This window comes from Falco punctatus, assembly GCF_963210335.1.
Source record: "Falco punctatus genome assembly, chromosome: 2".
NCBI lineage: Eukaryota > Metazoa > Chordata > Aves > Falconiformes > Falconidae > Falco > Falco punctatus.
This window is the reverse complement of record NC_137581.1, coordinates 265,070-281,347: the sequence shown is the minus strand read 5'-3', so window position 1 is coordinate 281,347 and position 16,278 is coordinate 265,070. Positions and strand designations below refer to the sequence as shown.

Genomic DNA, 16,278 nt, shown 5'->3' with positions numbered 1-16,278 from the left:
TCGGCCCGCGCACAGCGGCCGTTGGGATTTGTAGTCCCCCCCGTCACTCTCGCACCCGCGGCGCGCTCCCCCCCGGCAACAGCCAATGGTGAGGCGGCGGGGGCGGGCCCTGGCGTTCCTACCGCAGCGTCATTGGCCGGGGCACAGGGCGGGGCGGGGCTCGCCGGGCAGCGCGGGCGGGCGGCGGGTCCGTCCCCGACTGGCCCGGTGCTTGCCCAGCCCGGCGGGGGCCCGGCGCCGGCGGGGGCTCGGCTGTGCGGGCCGCCGGGGTCTAGCCCGCCCTCCCGCTGCCGGGGGGGCTCCGTGGCGGGGCCCCTGTAGCGGCTGCCGTGTGCCAGCCCCGCAGCAGGCACGGCTGCGAGCCGCGTGGGCGCTTTGCCGGCTGAAGGCCTGAGCCTGCGCGGCCTCAGCTTTGTGCCCCGGTTTCTGTAACTTACAGCCACTCACTGCAGCAGAGCGTGGTCGTCTTGTCCCTTTGCTCAGCCAGCAACCCCCCCTTGACAGAACAGTGTGCCACAAATGTGTATAGAGCCCTATCTATGTACTGGCATCGTTCAACACCACCCCCACGCCCTTTTATTTTTTTTTTCTGGAGGCTTTGAATCTTTCCAAAATCAAAAGCCTCATTTAGATAGGATAGTTATAATATTTGCTCGCGTTGCAACATAGATTTCCGGGGAGGTTCCATTTGATACAGCTACATGTTGTCAACAATACTGCGACAACGATGACAGAATCGTGTGCCATATATGTGTATAGAGCTGTATCTATGTGGTGGCATTGTCACCAAAATCAGGAATCAAACCTCTTAACACCAATGTAGCATTAAGAAGCAGGCTACTCCTTTATTGCAGCGCTGGGTGCTCGGTGGCATCTCCACAAATCAAGCACACCTGTGTAGATTTTACCGTTACATTTATACACAAAATTAGAAAGTCGTGCACTCCCAATTACAATGATCGCTTAGACATTTGCATATAATTGCAATGTTTGCTGTGTCATCCCTTTCTGTTACTACGCTTGCGCAAGAGAAGGGTCTTCACCTGGGCAAGGGTCTTATGACCTGTGGGCATGATTTTCAATGTTATAATGAAGGTAGTTCACTTCAGGACACCTTAAAAGTTAGTTTTGTTGCCAGGTTGGAAGGCTAGATATCGACCTTGCCAATCTGTCCAAAAACTCATCCTACAACAATAGAACCTAGGTGCTCTGGTTATGGTCTAGAGAGTGAAGACTAACAGTACTATGGTCTATAGCATAGGGACTTCAAGTGACAGTCTCGGACGACATCAGTACAACGATTTATACTTCATTGGCTAATAAGTGCTAACATAATTCTAATGTGGAGGTTAACTCGTTCAAATCAAAATGCTCTTATAACTGCTACATAAACACGAAATATAGAAGGATTCACTAAAATCTTTAAGATAATCTTCAACAGCATCACTCAAAACCACCCCCCTCCCTTTTATTTTTCTTCTAGAGGCTTTGAATCTCTTCAAAATGAAAAGCCTCATTTAGATCAGATAACTATAATATTTGTCATGTCCCAGCACAGAGGGCACCGAAAGCTGTGCAGGCGCGAGCACAGCGCCTGGCCCTAGGGCAGAGGTGGCATCGGCATCAGCAGTGGCGGGAGGGACCCGTTCCCTCCCCAGAGCTGGGTGATGGGGTGACCACCGGGCTGACCATGTCAGGGACCGGGGCGATGACGCCTACCTGGATGCAGCGGCGGTGGAACCAGGCGCTGGCGCAGCCGGGGCAGACCATGGTGGTATAACAGGGCCGCCCCGCCACCTCATCCCAGCAGATTAGGCAGAGGGTCTGGTCCCGCTGCATCGCCCTCACTCGCTGCACCGGCCGGTGTCTCCAGCAGAAGGACCTGCGGGATGGAGGTGGCACTTCATCCGCAGCCCTCATCCTCGTCCTCTTCCTCCTCCACTGCCACACAGCGGGCCCAGCGGGGCAGCCACACTCACCTCTACTCTTCAAAGAACTGGGAGACGCCGGCACGCTCGCTGCCACAGGGCAAGTGGAACGTCCGGCGGCAGCGCCAGCCGCGGCAGGAGATGGAGGCTCCCAGTAGCTGGCAGATGCAGCACCTCTGGGAACGGCACGGAGGTGGATGGCGTCAGCACCGCATGTCCCTGGGGATCCCGGTTTGCCCTCACCATGAAGACCCGTGCCACGTTTTGGGGGGCCACCAGGCCAAGGACACCGGGCCACTGATAAAGCAACCGCTCCTCTCCAAGTGCCCAACTCCCACAGAAATGGGTCGTTTTGAATCACGGAGGACCTGGCGGTTGCTTGCAGCCGGCTGCCAGAGCATCCCTAGAGGTTGCTGGCCTGTGCAGCGTGGGACGTGAGGCATGGGCACAGCGCTGGGGGCACGTGCCCCCTGGCCTCACCTGCTGTGCCGCCCGCTTCATCGCCCGCCTGCGCCGCGGAGACTTGAGAAAGCCGTAGAAGCCATGTTGATCGGCCCCTCTCTGTCTGAGCCTGCTGGCGTGGTGCTGCAAGAGGGGAACAGAGGGCATGTGCCAGGGGCTGCCGGCGGTGTGGGGCTGGGAACTCAAGGCTGTCGGGGAGCGGGGGATTTCGAGCCCCGGGGACTCACCAGGCACTTCCCGTGGACACAGAGCTCACGCTTTTGGCGCAGCTCCCCAACGACGTCCGGGCCGCAGTCTGCCCGCTGGCACAGCCCGCACACTGCCAGGGGACAACGGCACCGTAGCGTCACCCCCTGTGCTGCACCCCACTAAGGCCGCGAGTGGATGGGGAGAGGCCGGAGGACATTGTGGCCTCTGCTTCCAGAGGTGGGCATTGGCCAGAAGCCCCTCTGGCAGGTCCCCGGGGGATGCATTGCTCTCACTGTCCACCCTGGGGACCTGACACCGCCTTTTGAGCAGGGGGGACGCACAGGAGGGTCTGGCCCCCTGCTCCCGCCATGCTGTGGCACACTGGGCCGTGAGGGACCGGGGCCTATTGCGGCACCCTCTTCTTCCTCAGCCCAAGTGCCAGGGGTCACAGAACCACACCATGGTCAGGGCTGGAGGGGACCTCTGGAGATCGTCTAGTCCAACCCGCGGCAAAAGCAGGCCCTCCTGGAGCAGGCTGCACAGAATTGTGTCCAGGTGGTGCTGGCACGTCTGCAGAGGAGGAGGCTCCACAGCCTCTGGGCAGCCTGTGCCAGTGACCTTACTGGGAGCGCTGTGCCAGGGTCCCTGCGCCAGGGGGACCAGAGTCTGGTCCGGCTGCAGTGTCGGGCCCCCTGCTCCGGCCATGCTGTGGGGCACTGGGTCGTGTGGGACCGGGGCGTATCTCGGTGCCTTGACCTCAGGTCCATCAGCACAGCTGTAGAATAGGGGGTGGCAGGGCATGGGGACATCAGTTATTCTCCAGCACCACTGGTAAACACACCCCTGAGCTGAGGGCAGTTGCGTGCATCTATTCAAGAGCCCTGGCTCTTTATGACACAGCACTGCAAGCGTGTATAGTCACCGATGGGGTTTCGCATTTGCTTAACCGGGTCTTAAGCCTCCCATGCCCACTGATCCCCCTGCCTGCATCTGGGACCCGGGGAGAGGCCCGGGGCTGTGGTGCGTGGAGAGAGGGAGTGTGGCATGGGCAGGACGGTGCATGAGGGAGGGCTGCACCCATCTTGGGGCTGCCCAAAGGTTTGGTGGAGACGCCACTGCTGGCCCCACCGCATCCGCTTCTACAAGCCCCTGTGGTGGCAGCGCTGGTGCCAGAAGAGGAACAGGTTCCCCTGCCAGTGAGCGGCTGCAGGAGTGCAGGGCTGGGAGCCTCCCGCAGTGCCCCCCCATCTGGAATGTTAAATATTTCCTCTGCCCCGGTGCTGTGACTTTTCCATCCATCTATCTCCACAGGTGGGAGTGTGACACCCTTGGTGCCCAACCCCAGTGGGGACGGGCTGGCACTGGGCACTGCTGGCACCCACAAAATGGGGGGTGGTCGTGTCTGGCACCCCAGTGGTTGCGCTGCCTACGGAGGACCAGGCTGGGCTGGAGAAAGGGGATGCCAGGAACCTCATCGGGTGCAACAAGTGCCGAGTCCTGCCCCTGGGGAGGAACAAGCCCCGGCACCAGCACAGGCTGTGGACGCTCGACTGGAAAGCAGCTTGGCAGAGAGGGGCCTGGTGGGCACCTCAACCAGCTGCCCATTGAGCAGGGGGTCTGGACCCCTTGGAAAGGTGGGATCCGGTATGTATCGAGACCCCACGGTGAGCCCATATACCACAAATGTAACGTCCTGTTACCCCTGGGTTGGCCTGTTCAGATTCGTAACAAATGGGGTATGGGCTTGGTCCCTTCCATATTGTTTTGTCCAATGCACGTAACAGAGTTGATACATGGGAAATAAATCCCCGAGCCCATGAGAACACTTCCCTAAGGAATTGTTCACAAACGATGAGCTGTGACACATGGTCGTGGGACCCAAGGGATGGAAACCTGGTGTGCCCCAGAGCTGCGAGCCTTTATTTGGCATATACGTACTTGTTGGGGTTTTCCGGCATCAGGGTTTAAACCTGGAGATCCCACATGTTTTGGAAAACCTGTCCATCGAGAAACAGCGTTGAAGTGTAGAGTATTGCCTACCCACGAAGCACAGTGGAATTTTGTGTGGGAAGGAAAAGGAAAAACCTACGACCCGTCGCCACCCTCCACCCTTCAATATCCAGCCCCTCGGGTCCTTTCTGGAGATGTACTCGCACCTGCGTGTGCATGGAACAGCGTGTTTACGCGGTGCTATCGATACCCCGACCACGTGCCCCTCTAGAACATTGGCCTCTGCTGACCCCAAAGACAGCCGAGGGAAACGGGATGTTCAAACCCCTCGGGCTGCACCCGAGTGGGTAAGAGGGGTGCAAGCATGTGGGGAACATCCAGGGCCCATTTTGCCCCAGGCGTGCTTCTGAGTGGAGAAGCCCACACTGAGCTGGAGATGCAGTGAGTGCAGGGGAGACCCCCAGATATTGCCCCTGACCCTCAGCCCATGCCCAGGCTCTTCACAGTGGTGCCCATCCAGTTCCTGGGCCAGTTTGCCATAAATGTATATACAGAGGGTTCTATACTGTGGCATCATTCAAACACACGCACACACTTTTTTTTTTTTTCTGGAGGCTTTGAATCTTCAAAATCAAAAGCCTCATTTAGATCAGATAACTATAATATTTGCTCATGTTGCAACATAGATTTCCAGGGAGGTTCCATCTGATACAGCTACATGTTGTCAACATAACTACGACAGCGATACCTATAACAAGGATAGTTTGTAAGGGATTCGCTAGCCGTCCGGTTATTGACCGCCCGCCTAACTCTTGAGGCAGCCCTTTGCATCTCATCCAGCTGTTTCTGGAGATCCTCGGTAGCATTTGGGACATGTAAGCAACGGTGCCCGGCATCTAGTTTTACGTACCCGCATACTCCATGTGCTTCAGCTGGTAATAAAGCTAACACCAGCCGATTCTGTAAAGCACACTTGCTATTTGCTTGTACTTGTTCACCCATCAGTTTGAATCCCTTTCCCGCTGCTTTGGCTAGTGTTTCCCTTTGCCGTGTTACACTTTCTAGCAACTATCCATCCTCTAGTGCCAATAGGCCAGCTAGAATAAAGCTGCCAAGTCCCCAGTTTGCCAGTTCCAGAGTGGGGGGTCCATGCCAGGGCTCTTCTGCATTTTGAACTCTTCTAATTTTTCCCCAATATTTACATTCGATTGGTTTCTGTCTCCATGTGGGGCATAAGTAGGGTGACTGGTCAAGTTATTTTTGCAAGCTCTGGTTTCACTGTCCAGTATCCATCTCCACTTGCCCATACTAAGAGGCCCCGAGCAGAGAGGCCTAGGGAACAAGGTTTTCCCTGATTTTGATTTTGCTTACAGGTATTCATTATCCAGAATCCCTCTTTAAAAATCCGCATTTTCCTTCCATCAACAACCTTCGTGCAGTTCCGTTTCGACAGGGTCAGATTCCACGCCTTTTGATGTCCCCGTCAAGGACGCCTTCAGACACGCAAGGTGCAGTTCCATTGCCCTTCAACTCGTTTAGAACCATGGTTTTGGGGACCTCTTCAAGTCTTCACATTCTGGCAGGCTACTTGTACTTCACTGGGTAGCCTTTCCTATACGGAATGTTAAGTGGCACTGCATCCATGCTTCCGTAAGCAAATCCTAAATCTAGGGCTGGTGAATTGAGGGGGCACTCACCAGTTCCTGGTGAAAACAGAGTTTTATGCCCTCTGGTCAATGGAGCGTGAAGTCCCTCGCCTCCTCGCTGTCGACACCGGCCCTTTTTGCCAAGAAAATGGGACGCCCCAGCTTTGTGGGCCTCGCCGGTGACGTGACCTACCCATTCTAAATAACTGTCATCAACTGGGAGAAGGCCCCGAGGTGCTGGGTCTCCCACAGCCGGAGGTACAGGAACGCAAGCTCTGATGCCGCTTGGGTTTCTCATTCTTCCCAACTCTCGCACCAGTTTTACGATCACACTCTCCTGTGTTTCGCTTAGGCTTATGCTGCTCAGTAGGAGGATGAACAGCAACTTACTCCTAACTGCTTCAGTGGGAAACACTGTACCACGCTACAAATGCCTATAGCTATTGATTTAACTATTTATCTGGCCTTTTCTGCTGTCCCATCAAACTTTATTCACTAATGCTGTTTCTTTAAGTTTGAGAGGGGCCAGCTGTTCTGCTGTCCATGATGAAGGGGCTCGTTTCATGCTTGAATAATGTGTCCAGGGTCCTTTGCCCCAACTCTCGACGGCTGTAGAGGTTGTTACAAACAATGCGATATGGTCCTTTCCCCTTCCCCCTTAGAGGTTCCGCATTCCACCACTCGATACGCAGCCAGTCTCCGGGCTGGAAAGGATGAGCCGGTGTGTCGAGTTCCAAGGATCTACGCGCCGTCGTGTACTTCTGAAATTCCTGCAAAATACTCCCTAAAAATAAATATTCCCTAAAGAAACTAGCTGAGTTTTCCCATTTCATTGCCCCGTTAGATGGGTATCAGAGGGTATATGTGCAGCCTGATGGGGCGATCCATGCGACAGCTTGTATGGGCTCAAATCGCCCTTCCCTCGAGGCCGGAACCTGATTCTCAGTGACGCCGGAGGTAGTGCCTGAACCCAAGTCATAGGTGTTTCCTGACAATTTTTTCCTAGTTGTTGCTGAAGGGCGTAGTTCACCCGCTCCACTTGGCTGCTAGATTCTGGTCTGCATGGAGCGTGGTAATCCCAGGTTAGGAACAAACTTTTACCCAACTCTTTTACGGTTCCGGCGTAACATGGGACCCATGGTCTGATGGCACTCCTGAAGGCATACCAAGGCGGGCAGTAATCTCTTGTAACAGGATTTGGGCTACCTCCCCCACCTTGTTGGTTCAACAAGCTTTCCAGCTTCAGGCCATCCAGCGAAGGTACCGACCAAGGCCAAAATGTATCGATACCCTTCTTTTCTGGGTGACCCGGTGAAATCTGTTTGCCAATAATCTCCAGGAGAATTTCCTACCTTAGTCACCCCGATGATCAGCTTCTTAGTAGCATTTGGATTGTCTCTAAGGCGTATTTCACACCTCCCTGTAATGGATCTGATAACCTCTGCGTGGCCCTACTTACAAGTGGCTTGCGGAGGAGTTTCACTAAATTTTCAATTCCCCAGTGGAACTGCCCATCCCTTTAGCCGTTCTTTGGCCGGCAACTTAGTTATTCACTTATTATCCTCTTTCATCATGTTTTGGCGGTGCTTCCGGCGGGACTCTCCTCTGCAGGGGTCAGAGTCAGGATACCTTTCTCTGCACCCCCCTTTGCAGCCATACCTGCCCACTGATTTCCTAATCCCGGAGCGCTCTTACCAGCTTGACGTGCCTTGCAATGCGTAACTGCGACCACCGCTGGTTTTTGAATGCTCTTTAATAATTCCTGGATCTGAGGCGCAGGTTTGAGCACAGTTCCTCGAGCAGATGATAGTCCTCTCTCTTTCCAAAGAGCTCCATGCGCATGAACCGATCCAAAGGCATACTTGGAGCCTGCCCGTGTGTGGGCTCATTTCCCTTTGCTCAGGGCCCGTGCCCTCGCGAGGGCATTCCGTTTGGCTTCCCGAGCAGAGACCTTTGTGGGCAAAGCTTGTGATTCTGTTAACCTCGTCGATGGTAGTTCCAGCGCACCCAGGCAATCGTTATCCCTCTCGGGGGCAGCTGCTGCCGTCAGCATACAGCTGCCAGCCTGCTTCTTGAGATCTGGGGGCTGGAGCAGACTTCCTCGATGGTCTGTGGCCAGCCGCTGTCCTCCTTTTTGTTTCAGTACCGTCATGAGCAAGTGTGGTACCTAGACGGTTACCTTCTGCCCCACGGTGAACTTGGGGAATCGTGAACCAGTAGCCCAGTTGCTGCTGCTGCTTGAAGCCATCCAGGCCATCCTGAGCTCAGCTCATCCAGCTGTTGGGAGAAGTGAGTTACAGCGTGCCGCTGAGGCCCTAAAAACTTGTGCCACAACTCCTAAGGCAGTACTTTCTCTCTCATGGGTGAAAAGATCAAAGGTCTTTATTAAAAGCACGGGTAATGCCAGCACGGGGGCCTCCGTCAGAGCTCGCTCCAGGCGCGTGAAAGCAGCGTTACCCCCTTCTGTCCAGGCAATACAGCCACTGCAGGAAGCTTTCAGTAGCTCATACAGCGGCTTCACAACGAATCCGTAATTGGCTCTCCGAAGCCGACACCATGCCGCCATTCTGCCAGATGCTGGTACGGAAGCTGCACAGGGCTACTTCTGCCCGGGCCCGTGTCCTCATGTTGGTCTTAGTCCCCATCCGCAGCCTTGTCCGTGTCCGCACCTTCCCCCGGCAGCTCGGCTCTAAGGCCCTGGGGCCACACTCTGGTCCCCAGCAGCCCTGGCACCCCCTGGCTGGGGCTGCTCCTCTTCCCTGGTGAGCAGGGGGGAAGGAACCCTGGGGAGGGCCCCAGCACAGGCCGCCCCTCGCCACTTGGCCATCAGCACTTGCAGAAACGTTTGGTACCCCATGGCCATCACGAGGGTGTCCTGGACGATGCGGATGAGCTCCTCAGCGAGGTTATGCGTGACCGTGGCCGAGGGGCTGCAGGGGGTGGCTCCACATCAACGGGGCTCTGCGGCCCGTCCCTGCCATCCGTGGGGAACTCCTTGTGCTTTGGCCCCTCTGGCAGCTCCAGTGGGATGGCCTGGCCAAGGGTGAGCCCCGGCTTCCCCACCAGCACCCAGGTGGCTCTGGGGGACCGGGCAAGTCCCATGCGCGTTACTGCAGCTGGCTCTGCCATCGCACCAGGCCAGGGCACCGGGACACAGCAGAGGAGCCCAGGGAAGAGGAGCCGCTGCATGACAGGGATGGCAGCGGGGCCTGTGGGGCCTGGTGCTCCCTCCTCAGAGCATCTGCCCTTGCCCGGCACTGGAGGATGGGGAAGAGCGAAGGCTCTTGCCCTGCGGTGCTCATGCACATCAGCAAGCCCACGGGCAAAGTTCCAGCTTCTGTTAGTGAGGAACAGCAGGTTTCTTGCACAGCAGCTGGGAGGGCAGTTGCATGTCATCTTGTCCCTTGAGAAGCCTTGCGCAACTTCCTCAGCCCAAGTGCCAGGGGTCACAGAACCACATCATGGTCAGGGCTGGAGGGGACCTCTGGAGATCGTCTAGTCCAACCCGCGGCAAAAGCAGGCCCTCCTGGAGCAGGCTGCACAGAATTGTGTCCAGGTGGTGCTGGCACGTCTGCAGAGGAGGAGGCTCCACAGCCTCTGGGCAGCCTGTGCCAGTGATCTTACTGGGAGCTCTGTGCCAGGGTCCCTGCACCAGGGAGGCCAGAGTCTGGTCCAGCTGCAATGTTGGGCACTGCAAGGGGCAGGGAGATGTTGAGCACAACAAGCCCCTGCCACGCTCCCTCCCTCCACGCGTCACAGCGCCTGTCCCCAAGTCCCCAGTGGCTGTGGAAGCCACCACGCCCTGGGCATCCTGTCCCCCCACTGCACCACTCACCGCTGTACGTGCCGCTGCAGTCCCTGCACTCCCAGGACTCGGTGGCATCTTCCAGGGCGGAGCAGCACTGGTGGGTCCCACGGGAGCCACAGGAGCTGCAGACCAGGAGTCTCCACGGCCTGCGGAGAGCAACGGTACCCACTGCCACCAAAGGTCCCCGAGCTGTGGGCTGACAGCCCCGGCACTGTGCCGAGCCCAGCTCTACCCTGCTCCCGTCCTGGCAGCCGGGGCTGAGCTGCCAGAACGCAGCCTGCGCCATGCCTGGCTCAGCATCCCAGGGAACCTCCCCCCCTGCCCGTCAGAGGAGACGAAGGCACCGTGTCCTCACTGGGGCTGCAGGAACCGGGACCACCGGCACTCACCCTGCCTCCTCTTCCTGGTCGCGGCCCAGAGGGCACAGGCACTGGTCGGCGTCGCAGGAGCTCTGCCAGAGCACCAAGTCGAGCAAAGAGCCCTCCTCCTCCCAGGCAGGATCCCTGTGGGAAGAGGGGAGCACTCAGCACCAGGGACATGGGGGACACCCCGTCGGCACCCAGGAGGGCCGGAGGGGATCAGCTGGAGGATTGCGGAGGGCAAGGGAGGCAGCCGGGAGGGGACCGACCTGTCGGGGATTTTGATGCCCAAGCGGAACATCTCTGCCTGGAAGGCTGTCATGTCCCGGCACAGAGGGCACCGAAAGTGGTGCAGGCCCGAGCGCAGCGCCTGGCCCTAGGGCAGAGGTGGCATCAGCATCAGCAGTGGCGGGAGGGACCCGTTCGCTCCACAGAGCTGGGTGATGGGGTGACCACCGGGCTGACCATGTCAGGGACCGGGGCGATGGCGCCTACCTGGATGCAGCGGCGGTGGAACCAAGCGCTGGCGCAGCTGGGGCAGACCATGGTGGTATAACAGGGCCGCCCCGCCACCTCGTCCCGGCAGATTAGGCAGAGGGTCTGGTCCCGCTGCATCGCCCTCACTCGCTGCACCGGCCGGTGTCTCCAGCAGAAGGACCTGCGGGATGGAGGTGGCAGTTCAGCGCCAGCCCTCTTCCTCCTCTTCCTCCCCCTCCTTCTCCTCCTCTTCCACAGCCACACAGCGGGCCCAGCTGGGCAGCCACACTCACCTGTACTCCCCGAAGAACTGAGAGACGCAGCCCCGCTCGCTGCCGCAGGGGAAGTGGAACATCCGGCGGCAGCGCCGGCCGCAGCAGGAGATGGAGGCGCCCGGAAGCCGGCAGATGCAGCACCTCTGGGAACGGCACGGAGGTGGATGGCGTCAGCACCAATATGCCCCTGGGGATCCCGCTTTGCCCTCACCATGAAGACCCGTGCCACATTTTCGGGGCCACCAGGCCAAGGACACCGGGCCACTGATAAAGCAACCGCTCCTCTCCAAGTGCCCAACTCCCACAGAAATGGGTCGTTTTGAATCACGGAGGACCTGGCGGTTGCTTGCAGCCGGCTGCCAGAGCATCCCTAGAGGTTGCTGGCCCGTGCAGTGTGGGACGTGAGGCATGGGCACAGCGGTGGGGGCACGTGGTCCCCTAGCCTCACCTGCTGTGCTGTTTGCTTCATCACCCGCCTGACGTCGCGGAGGAGAAAACCATAGAAGCCATGTTGATCAGCTCCTCTCTGTCTGAGCCTGCTGGCGTGGTACTGCAAGAGGGGAACAGAGGGCATGTGCCAGGGGCTGCCGGTGGTGTGGGGCTGGGAACTCAAGGCTGTCGGGGAGCGGGGGATTTCGAGCCCCGGGGACTCACCACGCAGTTCTCGTGGACACAGAGTTCACGCTTTTGGCGCAGCTCCCCAACGATGTCCGGGTCGCAGTCTGCCCGCTGGCACAGCCCGCACACTGCCAGGGGACAACGGCACCGTAGCGTCACCCCCTGTGCTGCACCCCACTAAGGCCGTGAGTGGGATGGGGGAGAGGCCGGAGGACATTGTGGCCTCTGCTTCCAGAGGTGGGCATTGGCCAGAAGCCCCTCTGGCAGGACCTCGGGGGATGCTCTGCACTCACCGTCCATCCTGGGGACCTGACAGCACCTTTTGGGCTGGGGGGGGGCAGAGGAGGTTCCGGCCCCTTCCTCTAGCCACGCTGCGGGAAACTGGGCCTCTGAGGACCGGGGTCTCTTGCGGCGCCCTGACCTGAGCTCCATCAGTGCAGCTGGAGCAAAGGGGATGGCTGGCCGTGGGGACGTCGGGACAGTCAGTGACCACCCTGATCTGCCAGCACCCCTGGCAAACACACCACTGAGCTGGGGGCCTTTGGGTGTGACTATTTATAGGTCGAGGTCTTTATGACACGGCACCGCATGTGTGTGCAGTCACAAACGGGGTTCCGCATATGCTTAACTGGTTTCTAAGCGTCCCCACGCCCACTCATCTCCTTGCCGGCATCTGGTACCCAGGGAGAGGCCCGGGGCTGTGGTGTATGGAGAGAGGGTGCGTGGCATGGGCAGCATGGTGACTGCGGGAGGGCTGTACCCGGCTGGGGCCTGCCCAAAGGTTTGGTGAAGATGCCACTGCTGGCCACGCCGCATCTGCTTCTACAAGCCCCCGTGGTGGCAGTGTTAGTGAAGAAGAGCAATGGGTTCCCCTGCCAGTGAGTGGCTGGGGGGGCAGGGCTGGGAGCCTCCCGCAGTGCCCCCCCATCTGGAATGTTAAATATTTCCTCTGCCCCGGTGCTGTGACTTTTCCATCCATCTATCTCCGCAGGTGGGAGTGTGACACCCTTGGTGCCCAACCCCAGTGGGGACGGGCTGGCACTGGGCACTGCTGGCACCCACAAAATGGGGGGTGGTCGTGTCTGGCACCCCAGTGGTTGCGCTGCCTTCGGAGGACCAGGCTGGGCTGGAGAAAGGGGATGCCAGGAACCTCATCGGGTGCAACAAGTGCCGAGTCCTGCCCCTGGGGAGGAACAAGCCCCGGCACCAGCACAGGCTGTGGACCCTCGGCTGGAAAGCAGCTTGGCAGAGAGGGGCCTGGTGGGCACCTCAACCAGCTGCCCATTGAGCAGGGGGTCTGGACCCCTTGGAAAGGTGGGATCCGGTATGTATCGAGACCCCACGGTGAGCCCATATACCACAAATGTAACGTCCTGTTACCCCTGGGTTGGCCTGTTCGGATTCGTAACGAATGGGGTATGGGCTTGGTCCCTTCCATATTGTTTTGTCCAATGCACGTAACAGAGTTGATACATGGGAAATAAATCCCCGAGCCCATGAGAACACTTCCCTAAGGAATTGTTCACAAACGATGAGCTGTGACACATGGTCGTGGGACCCAAGGGATGGAAACCTGGTGTGCCCCAGAGCTGCGAGCCTTTATTTGGCATATACGTACTTGTTGGGGTTTTCCGGCATCAGGGTTTAAACCTGGAGATCCCACATGTTTTGGAAAACCTGTCCATCGAGAAACAGCGTTGAAGTGTAGAGTATTGCCTACCCACGAAGCACAGTGGAATTTTGTGTGGGAAGGAAAAGGAAAAACCTACGACCCGTCGCCACCCTCCACCCTTCAATATCCAGCCCCTCGGGTCCTTTCTGGAGATGTACTCGCACCTGCGTGTGCATGGAACAGCGTGTTTACGCGGTGCTATCGATACCCCGACCACGTGCCCCTCTAGAACATTGGCCTCTGCTGACCCCAAAGACAGCCGAGGGAAACGGGATGTTCAAATGTCGCGATGGAGGGAATACACAGTCACTCAATATGAGTGATCAGCAGACTTCGTTTATTGTGCCTTACAGTCACCTTTTATGCCTTGTTATAATTAGCTCATACATATTGCAAAAGTTAAGCTCATTATTGGTTAGTTGCCTAAATACCAAGCCCGCCCCTAGTTTCTCTTCTGTAGTTATCTGTTCCCACCTGCAACATTCTTTTCCCACCGCGATCTTCCTGTTATTGTGTAACAAAAACAGCCAAAGACAGTGTATTTTGCTTTACTTCAGATAAGCTGAGAGCCATGTGCATTTTTGTCCAGCCAGCTGGACTATGTCTATGAGACCTTTTTTCAGCTAGCCAGTTATCCACAATTCCCCCGTTTTTATTTTGGGCGACATAGGCTTGGTTGACCATTTTCAATAACAGCGTTTTAACACAGGAAAATACACAGCCAACTTATAAAATCTCAGTTCAGAAGTATAATTCCAGAAATACTTGAAAAATAAAGTTAGCTTGAAGCTTTAATTTAGATGCTCTTTCTGTTCCAGTGATATAAAAAGTTTAAAAAATTCAAAGGTAATTTTAAAGTTCTGAACATGGACTAATGCAAGCTCAAAACCCAAAAAGAAACCAAACTGATGTTTGACTAGGAATATTTGCAAATATTTTAGTGGAAAATCCCTGACCATTAACAATTTTCTGTCCAAATAACAACTGCCCTTATGCAACCAACCAGTCCATACATTTTCTGAAGAATACCTCATTGATATCAAAGAATTAACAAAGGGAAAAAATTAGTTCTAAGCTATAATACATTCATAAGTGGGTTTTTCAATAGTTACATACAGATTTACACACTAAGCCATAATGGCTTGTAGGTGATACACACAAGAAGAGTACATTGCTTATCTGTCTGAATGTCTGTGCTAAATTTGACAACTATGCCACAAGCCAAGCCTACATGGGTGCTGTATGTTATGCACGTTCCTTAACAAACAGAAGTATAATAGACAAATTCCCAAGATCTAGTCCCCAACCTAATTATATTATTTTGTAGCCAATTGACATTCCCTCAAATGCTACACGTGAGTATTTCTCACTCAACTGCCTCAAGTTAAAATAGTAGTATTTGTTAATATGTATTAAAAAATCATTAATTCTCTACAATAGCAGTTGACTTCCATAACACTATGTAAGCAAAAGAGGCTTAAGATGGGTTTTCTGAATACTAACAATTTATTTTAGACTGTCTAAACTCAGGTCTTGAAAGATTTCACTCTGCCAGACATAGAAACACTGTTGCACTCCAGTTGTGATATCCCTTTTCCCACGTTGTCACATGCACATCTCGCTCAAGCAACATTATTGTTATTCTCTCTGCTACATAAAAGCATATTGCACTTGTAGATATAAAAGACAGCACCCTTACTTAGATTATTACCTTATTACCTCATAACTCTTAGTATACCTTGTATCTCTGATTTCATCACTTCAAAAATTCACCAGGAGCAGATAAAACCACAGCATCAGATTAAACTACACCTTAACTGCTGATTCAAATAAAGGCATTCTCTTCAGATATGCCTAATGCTTACAAATAATTTTGGCTGGTTTTGATCAAAAAACTATTATTACAATAATGATCAAAAATAATAATCCCGTTTGCAAAATGCCTTTAAGCCAGCCTCCTAGTCCCACCCAATTTCCACATTCAGAATACAGCATAAATACAGAATACAGAATAAATTATCTCCATCAAGGCAAAAAGGCTTCTCTTTAAGCACAGAGATGTTTGCTAGTTCAAGGCAGAAACCCATTTCTTGTAGGGGACATCTGAAGCATTTTTTTTTTTTTGGGGGGGGGGGGGGGGGCTTGTAATCAAGTCCATATTTTTCCTTGAGAAGCTTAAGCTGTTCCACTTGTTTCAGGAGTGTTTCCAACTCTGAGTTGTCGAATAGGTCCGTATTTCCCAAATATATCATACATTTCCTCCGCTGTGATTTTATACGGCAGGTTCCGAATATAGAGGATCCGATTGACCTCTGGGGGCAGCCAGATGTTAGCTCGCTTGGCCGCTTGCATCGCCATGGCGCCGATCGGAGGGGGGGGGGGTGCCGCCTTGGAGAGAAACCGCGGCCGGGAAGGGGCCTGCCGGGCTGCGCGCCGCCGCTCGCCGCTGCCACGGGGGACCCGGATGCTGTCCCATACGCTAATAACCCGGGTAATGCCTTTTTACAATCTATGTCCCAAACGCTCCGCTTTTCTAAAAAGCATATGAGCGAATCGTGCGTCGCTTGTCTCTCCACACCTTCGTCAGCGCTGTTGCAGCCTTTGCGAGACTTCGGCGACGCGTGGCCGGCGGGACCCTCTGTAGGTGCTCCCGGGCGTAGGGACTGTGCCCTTCCGCCTCCTGCGCTGCTTTCAGGACCGGTACCCGAATCTCCATCGAACCGTGGCTCGCAGGTTCAGCCCTCTCTAGGGTCCCTGTTTGGGCGCCATTTGTCGCGACGGAGGGAAGACAGAGTCACTCAATATGAGAGATCAGCAGACTTCGTTTATTGTCTCTTACAGTCACCTTTTATGCCTTGTTATAATTAGCTCATACATATTGCAAAAGTTAAGCT

At 55.5% G+C, this 16,278-nt stretch overlaps 1 protein-coding gene across 1 annotated transcript; it reads right to left on the bottom strand.

Moving 5' to 3' along the window:
• Positions 1-1,981: 1,981 nt before the first annotated feature.
• LOC308059132 (PHD finger protein 7-like) lies at positions 1,982-12,012 on the bottom strand (the record flags this gene model as incomplete). Its single annotated transcript, XM_080376070.1, has 11 exons — positions 1,982-2,104; positions 2,409-2,513; positions 2,618-2,709; positions 10,011-10,129; positions 10,373-10,486; positions 10,612-10,718; positions 10,838-11,000; positions 11,113-11,237; positions 11,543-11,644; positions 11,749-11,840; positions 12,006-12,012. The coding sequence occupies 11 exons, from the start codon at positions 12,010-12,012 to the stop codon at positions 1,982-1,984; spliced, it is 1,149 nt and encodes a 382-aa protein (XP_080232196.1).
• Between the last annotated feature and the right edge of the window lie 4,266 nt (positions 12,013-16,278).